The following is a 21,381-nucleotide window of genomic DNA, read 5'->3' as shown; positions in this document are numbered from 1 at the left end:
TTTGAAGTGGTTTGTTGAATAACATTTTTGTGGTGATAGTTAATAGATACAATATTTAAAAGTTTGAAAGAAAAATGGAGGGAAAAAATATGGAGCTATATACCCCAAAGCTAACAAATTTCCAGTTAAAAATGGTGGATTGGTCACATGTGTATCATCTCTCTCTCCAAAAACTTCACTTAAAATGACAATAAAGGAATAAAACTAGTCTTAAGCCACAAACAACAGGAAAGGAGATTATCCTATATAATAAAAGGCTAATATGCAAATCAGCCAAACAACAGAATGGCCAGTTGCTATGACATGCACTGACCACCAGGGGGCAGATACTCAATGCAGGAGCTGTCCCCTGGTGGTCAGTGTGCTCCCACAGGGGGAGTGCCACTCAGCCAGAAGCTGGACACATGGCTGGCTAGTGCAGCAGTGGTGATGGGAGCCTCTCCTGCTTACACGCGGCAGCGCTAAGGATGTCTGACTGATGGCTTAGGCCTGCTCCCTATGGAGTGGGCCTAAGCCAACAGTCAGACATCCCCTGAGGGCTCCCAGACTGCGAGAGGGTGCAGTCCAGGCTGAGGGACCCCCATGCCAAGTACATGAATTTTGTGCACCGGGCCTCTAGTAGCAAAATAAAATGTAATAAATAGTAGAAACATAAAGCAGGTAGAAGAAGGATAAATGACTGAGAAATGTGGAAGAAATTACAATTCAGGGATCTCAGAGAGGAATACCAATAAAAATAAAGCCAACTCACCCCACAGAACTTCTGAGAAATTCATCACCTTGAAGGCATCAGACACTATGGAAGGTGAGGTGAGGTACAGAGATGAAAATCAAGCTGAAAGTTTGTATACAGATCAGGCAGAACCCCAGGTCTCATCTCACTATGTGCACTCCAACTTCCAACTTTCTACTCCATCCAGAGACTACAGTTCTGGAGAATATTAACTGAAGAAGCACAGGTTTAAGGTGTACTAAGCACAGTAATGGGCTGAGGAGAGGTGTGGGCTGAAGAGAAATGAGATTATATAAAATCCATACATTGTAATCTGCCACCTCCTCTGTTCCTACTCTCACAACTTCAATAGTTGGTCATATGAATCACCCCCCACACTCCCAGTCCACTGCAACTCCAACTCTGTTACTATTGGACAGGAAATTGGAAAATTCCTCTCTGGAAACAGTAAGTAGTTTCAGAGAAAAACAAAACCTATAAATGATGACATGTAGGGGTACTTCCAACCAAAAAGGTCGGCCCAATGCCCAATTTCCCTACAGTGAGAATGATCCATTAACAAGTCCTGCCCCTCCAGTCTCAAATCATCATGTTAGCGCTTCACTCTTAAACATAAACAGACAGCCAAGGATGACCATAAATGAGAGAAAATCCTCCCATATGAAAGACAGAGCCCGAAAGAAACAGGAAGAAAGTGGTGGAGGGATGACCAGAAAGACAAAAAGACTATGCTTGAAACAGATGAGAACTGGAAAAAAAAAACCCAAAACTCTGGTAAGAAAGACTACTGTGATGATTAAAAAAAAAAAAAGCGCTACTTCAAAAAATAATTGAGACCAAGAAAAAACTTAAAAATGTATTAGAAAATTTAAAAATTCAAGAGAGGCCGAAACCGGTTTGGCTCAGTGGACAGAGCGCCAGCCTGTGGACTGAGGGGTCCCGGGTTTGATTCCGGTCAAGGGCATGTGCCCTGGTTGCGGGCATATCTCCAGTGGGAAGTGTGCAGGAGGCAGCTGATCGATGTTTCTATCACATCGATGTTTCTAGCTCTCTATCCCTCTCTCTTCCTCTCTGTAAAATATCAATAAAATATATTTAAAAAAAAAAATTCAAGAGAGGAGTTAGAAGATAAAAACATAGAAATATCCCAGAAAAAGAGGAAGTAAAAGAGCTGGAACTATCAATAGAAAATAAAATATGCAAATTAAATCAATCAAGAAAGTCCAATATCTAATAGAACAAATAAGCGGACAGAGAAAACAGAGAATTTGAAAAAATAATATTGAAATACCTTCTGGAACTAAAGGACACTAATCTCTACATTGAAAGGACCTACCAATTGCCTAGTATAATGAATGAAGAAAGAAAAAATATATGGCAGAAAAAAAATATAATGGCAGCCAAAAGCTCAATGACAACCAGGATGCTAGAGGACAGTAAAGCAATGCCTTCAAAATTCTGAAGGAAAAGTTTTTCCAATCTAGAACTGTATACTCTGTCCCAACTATTAATTTGGTGCTGAACTAGAGCAAAAACATTTTTCAGACATAAAATGACTCAAGATATGTATTTAATACACCCTTTCTTAGAAAACTACTTGAGGAACTACTTCAGCAAAACAAAGAGAAAAAATCAATAAAGGAGAGAAGAAATCCAGGAAATAAGGAATACAATGCAGGAGAATTGTGAGAATTATAAAGAAAAGTCCCACAATAGCAGCTTTGCACCAGGCCTGGGCAACAAACCAGGTCAGCTAGGGGCAAAATGGAGGATGCATGAGGGAGGTCTCCAGAAAAATAATAGCACCGATAGACTATTTGAAGTCTTTAAGCATTTTTTAAAACTATTTTTAGGCACTTGACAGATCTAGTGAAGCAACTGGAGCAGGTGGGCGGGGGGGAAGAATTATTGACCACAGGAAACATAAAAAATTGTATACGAAAGAAAAAGTAATCTTAGTTACTATTTTGCCCAGCAGTAAATAATATATACAGTGTCATAAAATACAGGTACCAATTACTGATTTAATCAAAACTGTGGCATAACTCCTTGAATAAATGAGGTAAAGGGAAAGTGGAGATATTGGTACAAAAAGCTAAATCTTTATCTTCCATGAGAATGGAATCGATGTCTAAAATTTGTAAATCATTAAATAGCAATATGAAGTCTTATTTAGAAATATGGAATACTAGCAAAAGCCAGAAGTAATGCTAGGAAGAAGTTGAACTACAGGTGAGAAGAGAGAGGCAGAGGGCTGCTATCTCATTATAAGCCATTTAGAAAAAAATTTTTCTAATCTTAACAGTAACTATCTGAATGATAGAGTTTTGAGAAAATTTTTAAAGAACAATTTTTAATTTTTAAAGAGAGAGAGAGAAACATCGATGTGAGAGTGTAACATCGATCGAACCAGCAACCTTTTGGTGCACACGACAACGCCCAACTGAGCTATATAGGCCAGGGCTCGAGATGTTCTGTTTTGTTGTTTTAAATATATTTTTATTGATTTCAGAGAGGAAGAGAGAGGGAGAGAGAGATAGAAACATCAATGATGAGGAAGATTCGTTGATTGGCTGCCTCCTGCATGCCCCCTACTGGGGATCAAGCCAGGGACCTCTTGGTCCATGGGATGATGCTCAATCCAATGAGCCACCAGCTGGGCCAGTGCTCAAGATGTTTAAATAAATCTTTATTTTGGCTTAGATAGAAACACTGGTGAGAGAGAAACATCAATGGGCTGCCTCCTGCATATCCCGCGTGGGGACTGAGCCCAAAACCTGGGTGTGTTCCCTGACCAGGAATCAAACCATGACCTCCTACTTCACAGGTTGACACTCATCCACTGAGCCACACCAGCCAGGCTGTAATTTTTATTTTTTTTTTTGGCAGTTCTTTTTTTTAATTGAATTTATTGGGGTGACTCTGCTTAATAAAATCATACAGGTTTCAGGTGTACAATTCTATAACACAACATGTGCATATTGCATTGTGTGCCCACCATTCAAAGTCAAGTCTTTTTCCACCACCATTTATTCTCCCTTTGCCCTCTTCCACCGCCCCCCACTCCTCTTTCCCTCTGGCACTCACCATAATGTCTGTTTTTGTCTTCATTTTGCTTAATTCCTTCATCTTTTCCACCCAGTCCCCCAACCCCCCTCCCCTCTGACAGCTGTCAGTCTGTTTTAGGTATCTATGGGTTGTTTGTTAATTTATTTTGTTCTTTAGATTCCACATATAAGTGAAATCATATGGTATTTGTCTTTCTCTGCCTGGCTTATTTCACTTAGCATACTCTCCAGGTCCATCCATGGTGTCCCAAAAGGTAAGATTTCCTTCTTTTTTACAGCTGAGTAGTATTCTATTGTAAATGTACCACAGCTTTTTTATCTACTCATACTTGTGTAATTAAAAAAAATTTTTTTTAAGTGTTGCATTGTATTTTTTAAAAATCCACAATGTGCCCTAACCAGTTTAGCTCAGTGGATAGAGCATCCGCCTGTGGACTGAAGGGTCCCAGGTTCGATTCCAGTCAAGGGCATGTACCTTGGTTGCGGGCACATCCCCAAAGGGGGGTGTGCAGGAGGCGGCTGATTGATGTTTCTCTCTCATCGATGTTTCTAACTCTCTATCCCTCTCCCTTCCTCTCTGTAAAAAATCAATAAAATATATTTTTTAAAAATCCACAATGTAAGTGTTACAAAACCCTACACAAATCAGGGCTTGTACTTTTTGAGTGTCTTACCTTTTATCGTTGTCAAAATGAAGAAAGCAATGAGGGTATTGTTGATGGCGCAGGTAGACTTGGCAACACAAGATAAGACCGTGTAGGGATTTAAGAGATAGCTGGGGAAAAGCACACATATTTGGTATTAGTAATCCTGGTCAAAGGACCAGGGAGTCTATGTCACTATATCCAGAAAATTAAAGAAATCTACTAAAAACATACTCAAGGGAAGGCAGCTTCTTAGAAATGAGTTCTCCTAAGTAAAAGGGAATGGAGTGGGATTGAGGCCAATGCGTAAAAGGTACTGAACTTTCACTCCTTATTCTGGGCTATGTGGTCTATAGAAAACTGTCTTATTTAGGCACTAGAGGCCCAGCACACAAAATCATATGGCCCCGCCCACCCATAAGTGTCTCACCACACCCACCTCACCACACCCAACCACCTGCTGCCTGCCCTCCTGCTACCCACCCATCTTGCTGCAATTGGATCCTGTGGGCCATGGGGAGGGACCGAGAGATGCTCCAAGCACTTCATGGTGACCCGTCGGGTGACGGTCGTTTGGTCGTTACGGCATTAGGGCCACTGGCTTTTTATAATATACTAGTGGCCCGGTGCACGAAATTTGTGCATGGCGGGGGGTTGTTCCTCAGCCCGGCCTGCACCCTCTCCAATCTGGGACCTCTCAAAGGATGTCCTACTTCCGGTTTACAGGGATCGGGCCTAAACCGGCAGTCGGACATCCCTCTCCCAATCCGGGACTGCTGGCTCCAGCCGCTCACCTGCCTGCCTGCCTGCCTGATTGCCCCTTACCACTCTGCCTGCCAGCCTGCTCACTCCAAACTGCCCCCGCCCCGCTGTCCTGATCACCTCCAACTGATCCCCACTGACAACCTGCTCACCCCCAACTGGACCCCTGCTGGTCTGCTTACCCCCAACGGCCCCTGCCATCCCATCCTGGCCTGATCACCCCCTGGCGACCCAAGGTCCCAATCCCTCTTTTTTTCTTTTTCTTTTTTTTTTTTTTTCTCAGCACCTCCTTGAGCGGAGGCCAGGGTCGGCTGGAAGCAAGTATCTAGGATTTATTTATCTTCTATAATTGAAACTTTGTAGCCTTGAGCGGAGGCCAGGGCCGGCCAGGGCAGGCGGGAAGCTTGGCTTCCTCCATTGCCGGGGCAACCCAAGCCTCCTGCTCCAGCGCTGTGGCTGGCCGCCATCTTGGTTGGGTTAATTTGCATACTCGCTCCTGATTGGCTGGTGGGCGTGGCTTGTGGGTGTAGTGGAGTGATAGTTAATTTGCATGTTTCTCTTTTATTAGTGTAGGGGCCCAGTGCATGAATTCGTGCACCAGTGGGGTCCCTCAGCCTGGCCTACGGGATTGGGCCGAAACTGGCTCTCCGACATCCCCACAGGGGTCCCAGATTGCGAGAGGGCACAGGCTAGGTAGAGGGACCCCACGGTGCACAATCAGGGCTGGGAGGGACACAGGAGGTTGGCCAGCTGGGAGGGATCACAGGAGGGCTCCAGGACATGTCTGGCCCATCTCACTCAATCCCGTCTCGCTCAGTCCCGATCAGCTGGACCCCAGCAGCAAGTTAACTTACTGGTCAGAGTGTCTGCCCCTGGTGGTCAGTGCACATCATAGCAACTGGTTGCCCAGTTGACTGTCTGCCCCTGAGTGGTCAGTGCACGTCATAGCGAGCAGTTGAGTGCCTTAGCACATCATTAGCATATTATGCTTTGATTGGTTGAACGGCTGACCAGTTGACTGGACACTTAGTATATTAGGCTTTTATTATATAGGATTACAGAGATCATATAAACTAGCAATAACATTATTCCTATTTCGCAGATGAGGAAGCTGAGACTCAGTGATTAATTAACTTGCCCAAGGTTCACAAGCTAATGAATATATTCAAAATTAAGTCTCTCCAGCTCTAAAGCCTATATTTTTTCTACTACCTCAGACTTCAAAATGATAAAATTATACCAATTTCCCCAAAATCATATATCTTAGGAATGCTACATGCATCTCTGAAAACCAAAAAAGTACTTTTTCCTCAGTCAGGTTCCTAAGCTGTGACACAGGCTACCCCCATTCAAAAGGTAGAGCAGCTTAGATTTAGCCCTCTTGGTAGTAAAACAGTATCCACCAGCCAGATCCCAAGGATGGAATAAGTTATCTGCTGACTTCGACAAGCTAGTTGCCATAGAACTTCACAGGACACCTGAACTTCCACTAGGATGGAATTGAGCTGAAACATGTAGTCTTTTCCTGAGATGAAAAAGAATGGACTAAGAAAATGAATTTGAAATGTGGTGAGTAAGGAAAGCTCATATAGTCATAATGGATTATTATTTTTATTAATTTCTATCTTGCTTCCACAAAAGATTAGAGATGACTCAAATAAGAACCGAGAATAAAAAATAGCAGTAAAATAAAAATAGAAATAAAGAAACAAGACCAGAGAAAACATTAATAAAAGGAGAAAGTAAAGGCCAAGGAAAGAAGACCCAATTGGTCTTCTACAGCACTATAATAATCAGCTTCAAATCTGGCTCTGCATTTCCTGGCAGACAGTGTGAAAAGGGAGACCAGTTACATAATTCTGATTATCAGATAGGAAGAAACATACCAGTGTCTCAGGGAGATTATAATTATTATTTACAAATAAAGACCTTAAATCCAATACCTCCCAGGGCTGTAACACTAGTACTTCTAAAGACAAAGGCCTAGAAATTGTTGGTGTGTTTTTTTCCAGCAATGACAGATAGGCTTATTACACAACCTTTAAAGAAATGGCTGCTGCTATTACAAAACTACCCTCAGGAGATATATTAGTCCATAAGGGATTCATAGTGTTTCTAAACCTCTGGTTCTATTAAATAGTTTCCAGCAATATTTCTGAAATACATAGATATGAACTGATACCTCAAAACTGGTGGGGGCAGGGGGAACCATTTCTAAATAGAAGGTGATGTTTAAGAAGCAGCTACACAGCCAACTATCTGGACTACTGAACAGGCGATTCACACACAGGCAGAGGGTTGAATAAACTGTCCTCATAAGGATCCTTCTAATTCTAAAGTTCTAAGGTCATGTTTTTCCATGAGGAAACTTGTCTGACTTGTTTACTGTGTATCCCTAAAACTAGTATATTATTAATATTCAATGACTATTAGTTTATTGAATAATTATTCACATTTGCCTATCTCAGAAATATAAACGGGAATAACCTGAAAGAATTAAACTTATTGGCAGCACTGAATATTCCTAAGGCATTCTTTCACAGAGCCTCTGTAGTTTCACTCTCCCATACTGGTCACCCATTTAGGCATCTGGGATGGGTCTGTTTGGAACTGTACTTGTTTTCTGAACTACAAATGGGGGGCTAACTTGTGCATGAAGGATAAAAGCTGCTCAAAACAACAACCACATAAAGATCAGAATATTATTTAATCCATATATCACAACTGAAGAATGATCTTTTTTTTTTTTTTTTTTTTTTTTTTTTTTTTTTAAGAAACAAACAGTGGTTACAAGTAGGCTAGAGCTCAGATCAGCATAGAGTGAAAAAGAATCTGTGAAGGGTGGATTGTGCATGTTCCTGTATGAGGCTTTGTCCCAACAGAGAAAGAATGGCTCTGTCTCTTTTGCTGGCCAGAACCCCAGTTGTGCAACAGAACTACAGCAAATACTTGATGACTAAGACTGCAAATCTCCAAAAATACAACAAACAACATGAGAAAGTTTCATCAGATTTTCCTCGCATTTGTTGGCACTGAGCCTGTTTTGTCAGAGAATACTTACAACAGGGCCACTTTCAGAGGGATGTAACGCATTTCCATTGGCGTTCGGATGAGTTCGGCCACATCTGGGGCGTACTGGTCTAGTTCAAGGAGGAGTTTCTGCTTTTTAAACTGGAAAAAATGACAAAACACATGAAACAAATTACTTTCCGTTGCTTTTAGGATGAAAAGAAAAGTCCTTCCATGACCCATCTCTCCAGGCGCATCTCATGCCCACTCTCCCCACCTCTCACTTTCTGGGTTCAGATATCATGAACATATTATGCCCCTCCTGCTCCCAGGCCTTTCTTTACATTTAACCTGGAACAACCTCTTCTCTTACCCTAGTGAACTCCCACATAGATATCAGTAAAATAATCACTTTCTCAGGAAGGCACACTCACCCCCCACCTCGATTAGGTAAAATCTCCCCATTATGCACATTGTTTCATAGCACCGTTCGCAGTTATAACTTTTTTAAAATTTATGTGACTAATATGTGGTTCCCTCACTAGACTATGAGTTCCACAGGGTAGGGACAGTGTTTATTGCAATTCCTGGCACAGTGAGCAAAGGATAAACACCTGTTGAATGGCTATATGAATGACCAGGTGGCAAAGCAAAGTTCTTAGCCATTCTGAAGTTATTATCAGTGGCCTAAAGACTGCAAAGTCCCATCAGCAAAGTGAAATGTTTTCATGCAAAGTGAAATGATCCCTTGAATGTCACAGTATCCTGAGTTTTCTTCTGAGCTCTCTTGTTTCAAGTTGTTGACTTCCAAAGAGGAAGTGGGGAATGGCCAGGATGAAGAGGAAGAGGGCTGGGCATGGCTGGGCGTGGCTAGGCAGCTGGATAGGTAAGAGGGAGTGAGATGGGGGTGGAAAGCTTTTGCCTTACCCTGGTATGTCCCAACAAGTTCACGGGTGTGTTCCAGAATGAAAAAGAGTTAGGCAACCCTATTAGTAAACATGGGTCAGACTATAGATGGAAAAAGTCTTTGAACCCAAAATGGGTAGCCTTGCTCATTTAATGATCAGAGAATCTTATTTAGACCGTATAAAGTCAATGCTGCAACCTATTATAAAATAGAGTAATTCAGAGCAGCCAAAGTAGCTAGCACTTAACTGTGTGAGTAAAGATTTAATGATGAAAACAACAGGTGACAACAGAATATATACTGCATTGTACCATTTATATAAAGTTAAAAGCATGCAAAATAATACTACATGTGATTTAGGGAAATTACAAGGCCATGTATAGGAATAATAAACACTAAAGTCAGAACAGTGGTAACTGGTGAGAGGGGGCGTAAGGAGATGAAAGTATAGAGAGAGGCAACTCTATGTGTAATGTTTTATTTTTCAAGCCAAAATAGATTCATAGCATGTATTTTTTAAATATATTTTATTGATTAATGAGAAGAAGGGAGAGGGAGAGAGAGATAGAAACATCAGTGATGATAGAGAATCACTGATCAGCTGCCTCCTGCATGCCCCACACTGGGGATCAAGCCGGCAACCCGGGCATATGCAATTACCAGGAATCGAACCATAGGTTGATGTTCAACCTCTGAGTCATGCCGGCCAAGTGTATTATTCTTTATATATTTTTTCATATCTTAGGTATTAATAATTTAAATTTTTTAAATGAAATAAAGAGTCATCTTTCAGTTCAAAAGAAAATCAAAGGGTCATCACAGGAATACAAGTAACCCCAGATTTCCTGTATAACTTAAGCTAGAGGCATAATCAGAAAACCTGAACAAACTTCAAACTTCAAAAACCTCTCTTTGATCATCTCTGAGAGTCCAAGTTAAGTGGTAAGAATTATCATCAGTAAAACTTATGCTGCCATGCACAGTTGGGGTTGTTTAATTAAATGGACAAAATATAGACTAAGGTGCTTTTATCAAAGAAAAGGTGGCTGACTCAGCAAACAGAGAGCACTGAGTGAGGACAGCTGCAGTAGCAGTGGTAGGACCGAGGTCCCACTAGCTAAGGATTCTGGAGTTCTATTGCACAGAGAAGGCCACCTGAAGGGTGTGAGATCCACAAAGAAGGCTGTTAAAAGGAAACACAGGGAGTTCATATAGGAGCAATTTAGTCTTGCTGGGGGTATGATATGGGCTCATTCTGAAAAAGTGGGGAAGATTTGGAGGAAGACATGTGCCAATACTCTATCTAAACCAACCACAGTTTATTAGTATCATATAAAATCTGCCATTTAGAATAAGTTAATTTTTGACACAGTTTATTTTTTTAAATATATTTTTATTAATTTCAGAGAGGAAGGGAGGGAAGAGAGAGATAGAAACATCAATGATGAGAAAGAATCATTGGTTGGCTACCGCTTGCACGCCCCCTACTGGGGAAAGAGCCTGCAACCCGGGCATGTGCTCTAGACTGGAATCGAACCTGGGACCCTTCAGTCTGCAGGCTGATGGATGATCTACCCAATGAGCCAAACTGGCTAGGGCAATTTTTGACATAGTTTAAATGAAATTCTTATTCTGACCACATAACCAAATGTTCCTATAGGCTGAATTCTGAGGATGAAGAAACAAAACTATTCCAAAATATAAGTCGGTGCAAATGATAACAGAATGTCTTGGTGTGCTAAAAAACAAGGTAGTGACAATTAGCTCATTTGGTTTTTGGTCTCCCTCTTTAAGTCACACAGAGAAAAAAATAAAAAACCTCTATATCTTTCCATATAAATTCAGAAACAAATTATTGGTGCATGAAGCCAACAATATTCTCCTTGAATTTTCTGTCACATAAGCTAGTGAACTCGCCCAGCCCGTGTAGCTCGGTGGTTGAGCATCAACCTATGAACCAGGAGGTCATGGTTCTATTCACACACACACATGCATACACGCATTGGTGGGTAAAGACATGGACCTATTTTTTTTCTCTAGTCTATTACATTGAAAAATTTCAAACTACAGAAAAGTTGAAAAAAATTCAATGAAATACCTAGATCCATCAACTGTTAACATTTTTTGTTTCTTTTTTTAAAAATAAATCTTTATTGTTCAGATTATTACAGTTGTTCCTCTTTTTTCCCCCCATAGCTCCCCTCCACCTGGTTCCCACCCCACCCTCTGCCCTTACCCCCCCCCACTGTCCTTATCCATAGGTGTAAGATTTTTGTCCAATTTCTTCCTGCGTCCTCAATACCCCCTTCCCCCTTGAGAATTGTCAGTCCACTTCCTTTCTATGCCCCTGATTCTATTATATTCACCATTTTGTTTCTTTATTAAAAAAAATCTTCACCCAAGGACATGCACAGAGAGAGGAAGAAGGGAGAGAGAGAAAGAGAAACATCAATCGGTTGCTTTCCGCAAGTGCCCTGACCAGGAATTGAACCGGCAACCTTTCAGTGCACAGGTCAACGCTCAATCAACTGAGCCACTCTGGCTGGGCAACTGTTAACATTCTGCCACATTTTTTCATCTCTCTCTACACACACAAACATAATTTTTTTTCTGAACCATTTGAAAGTATGTTGTAGATATCATGACCCTTCACCCCTAATATTTTAGCATATAACTTCAAAGAACAAAGACTATGGTTTACATACACAATTTATCTTGGAGAAGAAAATAATCATTGCTACTTTGTCTCTGAATTCCTCTGCTTATGAATCTCATGCTCAGTTTATCATCTCTGACCTTCCAGGGAATCTTGTTAAAGCATTTCATCTCACCCCTAAAATTTTTCCCCCCAGCTTTCTTGAAATATAATTGACATATAACATTGTGTAAGTTTAAGGTATACAACACAATGATTTGATATACATATACAGGGTGGGCAAAAGTAGGTTTACAGTTGTGAGTACATGAAAATTTATTCTTGTTATTATTTATTAATTATTGTATTATTTTCCATATGAACAACAGTAAACCTACTTTTGCCAACCTTTAAATATTGCAAAAATGTTAGTTAAGTAACAACAATAAGGTTAGTTAACACATCCATCACCTCACATAATTATGTTGTGTGTTTTTTGTAGTGAGAGCATTTAAGATCTACTCTCTTAGCAACTTTCAAGTATACAATACAACATTGTTAACTACTGTCTCTAAGCTATAGGTATATTAGATTCCCTAGAAGTTACTTATTTTGTAACTAAAAGTTTGTACCCTTTGACCAACAATCCCCTTCCCCACCCCCAATCCCTGACAACCACCAAAATACGCTGTTTCTGAGTCTGACTTTTTAAAATTCCACATATAAATGAAATCATACAGTATTTGCCTTTTTTCTCCAGCTTATTTCACTTAGCATCCATATAATCACATGCTCCATTAGCTTAAGATATATACTCCCTGCTCTTATAAAAGGGTAATATGCAAATTGACCATCACTCCAACACACAAGATGGCTGCCCCCATGTGGACACAAGATGGCCACCACAAGATGGCCAGCAGGGGAGGGCAGTTGTGGGCAATCAGGCCAGCAGGGGAGTGTAGTTAGGGGTGACCAGGCCTGCAGGGAGGGCAGTTGGGAGGGACCCAGCCTGCAAGAGAGGGCAGCTGGGGGCAATCAGGCCTGCAGGGGAGGGCAGTTAGGGTTGTCAGGCCAGCAGAGGAGGGCAGTTGGGGAGGACCAGGCCTGTAGGGGAAGGCAGTTGCGGGGGGACCAGGCCTGCAGGGGAGGGCAGTTGGGGGGGACCAGGACTGCAGGGGAGGGCAGTTGGGGGGTACCAGGCCTGCAGGGGAGGGCAGTTGGGGAGGACCAGGCCTGCAGGGGAAGGCAGTTGCGGGGGGACCAGGCCTGCAGGGGAGGGCAGTTGGGGGGGACCAGGCCTGCAGGGGAGGGCAGTTGGGGAGGACCAGGCCAGCAAGGGAGGGCAGTTGGGGGCAATCAGGCCTGCAAGAGAGGGCAGTTGGGGGCAATCAGGCCTGCAAGAGAGGGCAGTTGGGAGGTGACAGGCCGGCAGTCCTGGTCACCCCTAACTGCCCTCCCTTGCAGGCTGAGGGACACACCACCGCTAGTTGTTAATAAGTCTCTAAAATGTAGTTCTTAATAATTTAGGGTATGAATTAAGGACTCTTTGAGCACTGTTAACAACTATGAACTCTCCACATGAAAAAAAAATGACATATGCACATACATATACAAATTTTCATACCATCTCAAGGGTTTTATAGACCTAATAAGGGACCCCAAGTAAAGAACTCTCAGTCTAGATATTTTAACAGTGTCTTTGAGGTCTAAAATTCTATAATTCACCATTTCATTTGTTACTGATGACCAGTGCTACAGAAAAGCAGAATGCTATTTCTGGTTCTATTACTTGGTAACAGAAGTGAAAATGAACCACAAACAGACAACACTAATGGGATGCAGCCTTCTCTCACCCTGGTCTAAATCTCAGTGGCTCTCAGCCAATTAAGGAGGATTGCAGCCAATTTTTAAAATAACTACATAGATAGTACACATGGTTAATCTGTTAACTCTCTCAGAACCAAGGAAAATGAAAATAGTCCCACTATACAATTCTCCTTGGCTATTACATATGGATTAAAACTAAAGTTTGCATCAACACTTTCAACAGGTGTTTAATACATGCCAATTTTTCCAATTAAGATTGCTCTCTGGAGGGAAATAGAAACTACACTGGGAATCTGATTTTACCTCAGATAGGCATAACACAGTGAGTTAAAAATTGTATTAATTTTCCTCTGTAAAAAAACAAAACTGGTGAAAGGTATGGAATAATTTTTAAGGGTCCTCATTAATATAATTGTAGTTCAATTCCACTTGCTCTAAAACGTCTGAACTGGCACAGGTAAGAGGATATTAAGCTACAAAGATTAAGCAAACCTTTCTGTATCTATCAGTAAAGTTGTCTTGTTCGGCTATTCCAGGACTGGCTGAACAAGCCAGAAGCTGCACTCCCACATCTTAGTGTCTTAAAACATGTTGGATCCTTAAGTACATGCATGACCTTTGATCTTTTTAATAACAGATACCAGCAGGTTACCAGATTCTACTAGTTTTGTCCAACACACTGACTACTCACCACAACTTTATTGAAGTCCTGGATTGCAAAATACAGGGCAATGGCAGTGAGTGCATCAGTTATCTGTTAAGAGAAAGAGTAGTAACAGGAAATGAACCCAATTAGTGTGGGAGTAAAGGAATGCTACCAGGGTCTGAAGTTTCTGGAAGGCAGTGGACTATCCAGTACTGACTTCTTAAAGTCAGGCAGAACCTCAGCCCTCACTTGGACTACCCAAAGAGAAAGCCTTTTCAGGGAGGTATCACTGGAAAACTTGCTTTATAATTACAAGTTACTAAGTTTTCTGTAAAGCGGAAATAATACCCACTGCTTTGTAGGCCTGATATATGTCAAGTGCCTAGAACAGAGTAAGTCCTCAATAAATAGCACTCATAATAATTAAGGAAGAGCTCAGTGGACCTCCTATTTTACCCAGATTTTTCAACCCTATATTAAGCAAGTGTTTCAAATTACTATGCTCTCAAAACATAGCCCTGTCTTCCCAATTTCTTACCCCTGAAAGTCTCACCAGGCCTAAGTCCTTGTCACAGAATCTCTTGGCAGAATGCTTAGGAAATTGAGGATATCCTCAACACTGGCACCATAATGAAAGCCAATCATAGAATCTTGGAGCTAGAAAATTCAAGGCTACATAGTTCACAGATGAAATTTTAAAAGTATAAGAAATTAGAACTGGTCATATGTCATAAACTACTCTTCATACTTCCATAACACAGTTGATCTTGAACATCCTGGGTTTGAACTGCACAGGTCAACTTATATGCTGATATTTTTCAGTAAATATTTGTACTGTTTTCCATACAGGGTTGGGAGTCCACAGATGCTTAAGGCCAACTATATGCATTGATCAACATCATTTTATATAGGGGACTTGGGCACCCAAGGACATTTTTTTATATCCATGGGGTGGCGGGGAAAAGCGGGGGGGAGGCTGTCCTGGAACCAATGCCCCTGGATACCGAGGGACAACTGTGTGGGGGGTTGGCACCCTTAACCCTCTATTGTTCAAGGATCAAATGTACAATTACAGTTCCATGAATCCAAATTAAAAAATAGGTTTTTGCTTTTATATTCTAAGAAACTCCTGAGCTCCTAAAATAGATTTTTTTCTTAAGAACAAGAAGATTAAAGACAATAAAATTTAAAATATATACATATTCATTTTATGTGGAAGGTTGCTTACCATAAATACCAATTCAGCATAGTCAATCAGGAAATGAAAGAGGTATATTATTAATGGAGTCTGCAGGAGAAAAACAAGCAAGCAAATTAATTTAAATCTTACTATTATCAGTTTCCATAGGAGGGGGTGGGGTTAGAAGCTATCCTGTCAGTAACAATGTCTTTCTTTCCTAGAATACTGTTCTATGCTAGTTGGCCAGTGTACACATGAGGGAGAATAATTTTGTATCACTGGGTAATTTTGTGCCACTAGGAATATCTGCGGAATTGAATAAAGAGAATAAACAAAACCCATCACAATATCTGTTTAAGAAGTGTTAACACACTAAAGGTATAGGTGAACTTCAGTTCTAAGCCTTATATAATAGATTCTTTGGGTTAATGTTTACATGATATATCTTTTTCGATATTTTTACTTTCAATCTTGTCTCCTTGTATGTAAGATGTATTTCTTAAAAGCAGCATATAATTATTTTTCTTTAACATTATCAGACAATGATTACCTTTCAGTTAGATTTTTAGTCTATTCACAGTTAATCTAATTATTGATTTACTTGTGTTTTAATCTTACTATTTTCCATTTGTCCCATTTTCTCTATGCTATTGTCTCTCCTTTCTTGCTTGCTTCTGCATATTTTTATTATTCCATTTCCCCCTCTATTAGCTTGTTGATTATACAGGGTGGGCAAAAGTAGGTTTATAGTTGTGTGTATGTGAAACACAGAGAGTTTATTCTTTTTTTTTATCCTCACCCAAGGACATGATATTTTTCCCATTGATTTCTAGAGAGAGTGGAAGGGAGGGAGGAGGGGAAGCGAGAGAGAGAAACATAGATGTGAGAGAGACACATCAATTGGTTGCCTCCTTCACACACTCTTACCAGGGCTGGGGAACCTACAACCGAGGTACATGCTCTTAACTGGGAATCGAACCTGTAACACTTCAGTCCAAGGGTGGACACTCTAACCACTGAGCAAAACCAACCAGGGTAAGAGTTTATTCTTGTATTATTTTTTTTAATTAAAAAAATTTTTAATATATTTTTTATTGATTTCAGAGAGGAAGGAAGAGGCAGAGAGAGATAGAAGCATCAATGATGAGAGAGAATAATTGATCGCCTGCCTCCTGCACACCCCCCACTGAGGATCAAGCCAGCAACCCAGGCATGTGCCCTTGACCGGAATCGAACCTGGGACCCTTCAGTCTGCAGGCCAACACTCTACCCACCAAACCAAACTGGCTAGGACTATGTTTGTATTATTATTTATTATTTTCCATACAAACAACTGTAAACCTACTTTTGCCCCATCCTATATATTTAGCTTCTATTCTTTCAATGGCAAACCTTCAGTTTATGATGTAAATCATTGGCTTTAATTAGAATATAATATAAATTATTACTTTTCCTATTTCTTAGACAATATAAGGACCTCTGAACACTTTAACTCCATATAGCTCCTCCCAGCCTTTTGTATTACTGTTGATACAACTTTAATTTTATATATGAAACCCATAAGACATTATTATTTTATACAGTAAATATTTATGTAGATTTACCCACATTTTTACCATTTTCATTGTTATTTACTCCTTCCTATATTTCATGATGCTGTCAAGGACATAATCCTTCTGTCCTTTTGTATTATTTTAATGCAAGTCGGTTGGCAACAAATTCTATCAATTTTTAAATTTTTTATTGATTTTTTTTTTTTTAGAGAGAGAAACATTGGTTTGTTGTTTCACTTATTTATGCATTCATAGGTTGATTCTTGTATGTGCCCTAACCAGGATCTAACCCGCAACCTTGATTTTTGGGACGATGCTCTTTAACCAACTCAGCTACTCGGCCAGAGCCTTATCAATTTTCATTTGCTTGGAAATCCCTTTATTTTGGCTTTATATCTGAGAAATATTTTCACTTAATACAGAATTCTATGTTGGCAGATAATTCTAACTCTCCATTGTCTTGTGAATTCCACCACTTTTGTTGGTGAAAAGTTAGTTTCCATTTTACTATTCTTTAAAGATAAAAACCCCTTTGGCTACTTTTAATATCTTTGGTTTGGGGCAGTTTTTATCATGTATGCTTTCCTTTTAATTTATCCTGCTTGTGTTTATAGGGCTTTGGAATTAAAATCTCTTAAAAACATTGAAAAAATTTTCAGCCACCCCTTCAAATATTGTTTCTGCCTCATTCTGTCTCTTTTCCCATTTTGGAACTCCATTTGTATGTATGTTAAACCTTTTTTGATGTGTCTCATAAAGCTCTTTTTTTTCCTCTCTCTGTTTTCTATCCTTTTCTTTCCAAGTTCCAATCTGAATATTTTCTACAGACCTATCTTCCAGATCACTAATCCTTTCTTTATCTTTGTATAATCTGCTATTAAACTCACCTATTGAAGTCTATATATATATAATTTTTTTAAAAATATATTTTATTGATTTTTTACAGAGAGGAAGGAAGAGGGATAGAGAGTTAGAAACATCGATGAGAGAGAAACATCGATCAGCCTGCCTCTTGCACACCCCCTACTGGGGATGTGCCCGCAACCAAGTTACGTGCCCTTGACCGGAATCGAACCTGGGACCTTTCAGTCCACAGGCTGACGCTCTAGCCACTGAGCCAAACCGGTTTTGGCTATATATATTATTATTGATTTCAGAGAGAGGAAGGGAGAGGGAGAGAGAGATAGAAACATCAATGATGAGAGAGAATCATTGATCGGCTGCCTCCTGCATACCCCACACTGGGGATCAAGCCCGCAACCCTGGCATGTGCCCTTGACCAGAATCAAACCTGGGACCCTTCAGTCCACAGGCCAACACTCTATCCACTGAGCCAAACCAGCTAGGGCACCTATTGAAGTCTTAACTTGTTATTCTGTTTTCCAGTTCTAGAATTTCCATTTGATTCATTCTTACATATTACAGTTCCCTGGTGAAATTCTCTGCTTGCCATCTCTTTTTCGAACATATTAATTATTGGTTGCAGTTATGTATTTTAAAATCCAAATTTGATAACTCAATATCTAGATCACCTGTGAATGTTTTTATTGCTTTTATTTTCTGCCACTTATTATATTTCGTAATTTTGGACTGAATGTAAACATTTGTGTATGAAAATTGCAGAGATTCTAGATGAGGCTTTTTTCCTTCAGACAGGATTTCTTTTAGAGGTTTTTGTTATTTTGTATGTTTTGTTTTGTTTTGTTTTGTTTTGTTTCGTTTTAAGAGAGAAAGGAAGGGAGAGGAAGAAACAGAAATGCCAATGGGAGAGAGAACATCCCTCGGCTGCCTCCTGCAGGCCCCTACTGAGGGTCAACTCTGGCATGTTTCTTGACCATGATATCTAACCAGTGACCTGTGGTGCATGGGTTGACACTCAACCACTGAACCACACCAGTCAGGCCAGAAAAGATTTCTTTAAGCTCTGGCAAGCAATTAGAATAGAATTATATCACATTAATCTAATCAGGGGGTTAGCTAATTAGAAGCTGGATTCAGTCTTTATAAAACTAGTCTCTATAATATAGAACCAGGGTGTAACCACCGATCAGGACCAAAGGCTGACCATCTTGATGTCAGCTGGGTTGCTATGGCAACCCAGCGCTGACTACTACGGCTGCAGGCCCGGTGACCCAGCAGTTACTGTTGAGGGGGCTTTGAATCAGGCCGGGAAAGAGACCTGAAGAGAGAAGCAGGGGCTGATCTGTTGCGTCTGAGGCAGCTTTTGACCAGCACTTGCCTCTCTCTTTCCCTCTGAGCCTGGCCAGCAGCCCCATGTCCATTTCTTTCCAGGCCTCCACTGGGGGCTGCTGATCAGCCCCACCTTTCTGATCAGGCCCCGTTGATAGGCCCAGAGACGCTGACTGGCATAGAAACCGGCCAATCAGAACACCAATCAGGAAGTCAGTCCTGCAATGGGGGAGGGGGGGTTGCCATGGGGACCCAGCGCTGACTACTGTGGCTGCAGGTCGGGTGACCTAGCAGTGACTGCTGAGGGGGATGCAAATCAGGCCCGGAAAGAGACCTGAAGAGAGAAGCAGGGGCTGATCTGTAGCGTCTGTGGCAGCTTTTGACCAGCATTTGCCTCTCTCTTTCCCTCCGAGCCTGGCCAGCAGCCCAGCCTCCATTTCTCTTCTAGCCTCCATGGGGGCTGCTGATCAGCCCTGCCTTTCTGATCAGGCCCTGTTGATAGACCCAGAGACACTGACTGGCATAGAATCTAGCCAATCAGAACCAAATTGGCCAGCAGAGGAGGGCAGGGGAGGGCAGTTGGGGTCAACCAGGCCGGCAAGGGGAGGGCTGTTGGGGGCGAGATCAGGCCAGCAGGGGAGGGCCTTTGGGGGCGAGATAAGGCTGGCAGGGGAGGGCAGTTGGGGCGAGATCAGGCCCCCAAGGGGTCCCCGATTGGAGAGGGTGGAGGCTGGGCTGAGGGAACCGCCCCCTCCGTGCACGAATTTCGTGCACCGAACCACTAGTCTATAATAATATCTACCCTTCTTCCTTGAGTATAGTCCTTCAGAGGTTCCAAATGAAAGCCAAGTCCTCTACCAGAGCCCTGCCACCTTGGTTAGCCATGCACTCAAATTCGTATTTCCCGAGCACCAGAAGATCACCAATAATTCCTTAACCTTTTACCAGCCAATTTCTGTTCTGTTTTTCTGCCTCTCAGCCTGTGCCTCTTATAAATTGGTTAATGCATCAAGGAGAAAGCAGCTCAGAATGTCAGTCTCACATTTTTGTACTTTCTTCTCTGGGACCTCAGCCTCTTGAATCTTGGCTATCTTGGTACTTTCCAGTGTCTTCAAGCAGATGTTTTTTGTATTCATCTGGCTTTTCTAATTGTTCTAGGGAGGAGAGTTGGTCTGCTACTGTAATAGGAAAGTGCATGACTACGTTTTAGTGAGTCCATGCTGGTGACTCAGGAGTGCCTCTTCCTAAACCCAACCACACACAAAAATGTGTCCTATAATACTGCAAAAGTTCATCGACAGGCTTTGTAGTGAGAACAAGCTAGCTTTGGAATCAGACGCAGGTTTAAAACCAGGTTCCACTAGCTGGTTTGGCTCTGTGGATAGAGCATTGACCTGAGAACTGAAGGGCACATGCCTGGGTTCCAGGCTTGATTCCCAATGCGGGGCATGCAGGAGGCAGCTGATCAATGATTCTCTCTCATCACTGATGTTTCCATCTCTCTCTCTCTCCCTTCCTCTCTGAAATCAATAGAAGTATATTAAAACCAGGTTTCACCTGTGTACCTTTGGACACGTTATTTCCCCTCTGAGCCTTAGTTTCCTCAGCTATAAAATAAGAATAGTGACCTATTTCACCGGGTTCTTGGAAGGATGAAGTGTAATTTGCACAAAGTACTTAGCATACAGTAAACCTCAGTATATTAGCTGCCTGAGATCAACTTTTTACCTCTTTTTGAAAATGGGGGCATCAGCTTTGCCTTTCAAAGTTCTAAAAGAATTAAGCTTTTACAACTATCTACTAATGGATTCCTTTTTCCCCATTTATCTTTGTTAGTAAAAAGTAGTAACTTGATATTTATATTACCAATAGCCTCCTTTCAAAGTGTTTTGATGCTTCAGATAGTTTAGAATGGCTCTAAATTAGTCTCAGAAATATCAGAACAAATAGTTCTCAAAAAGCCTATCAGTAAATGGGCTGGTTTCCATAATGAACTAACATATATGCAGTAGTTTAATTGCACATACTACTACTAGTAGCCCGGTGCACGAAATTCGTGCATGAAGAGGGGGTTCCCTCAGGCCAGCCGGCACCCTCTCCAATTGGGGACTCCTTAGGGGATGTCCAACTGCCGGTTTAGGCCTGATCCCTACTGCCCTCCCCTGCCGTCCTATTCTCTCCCCCAATGGCCCTCCCCTGCCAGCCTGGTTACCTCCAACTGCCTTCC

The 21,381-nt window shown here is 41.4% G+C and overlaps 1 protein-coding gene across 2 annotated transcripts in view; it reads right to left on the bottom strand.

Moving 5' to 3' along the window:
- Positions 1–21,381, bottom strand: part of PIGU (phosphatidylinositol glycan anchor biosynthesis class U) — a 105,896-nt gene that overhangs the window by 65,330 nt on the left and 19,185 nt on the right. Inside the window, exons 3-7 of one of the 2 annotated variants that reach the window (XM_080685024.1) lie at positions 15,460–15,519; positions 14,277–14,339; positions 8,269–8,378; positions 4,476–4,576; positions 752–796 (exon numbers count right to left, since the gene is read on the bottom strand). In XM_080685024.1, coding sequence (XP_080541150.1) covers positions 752–796; positions 4,476–4,576; positions 8,269–8,378; positions 14,277–14,339; positions 15,460–15,519 — 379 coding nt within the window. The remainder of the gene's footprint in view (positions 1–751; positions 797–4,475; positions 4,577–8,268; positions 8,379–14,276; positions 14,340–15,459; positions 15,520–21,381) is intronic. The other variant, XM_080685025.1, reaches the window with a different exon arrangement.

Source organism: Plecotus auritus (genome assembly GCF_963455305.1).
Source record: "Plecotus auritus genome assembly, chromosome: 8".
NCBI classification, from domain to species: domain Eukaryota; kingdom Metazoa; phylum Chordata; class Mammalia; order Chiroptera; family Vespertilionidae; genus Plecotus; species Plecotus auritus.
This window is presented reverse-complemented; position numbering and strand designations above follow the sequence as displayed.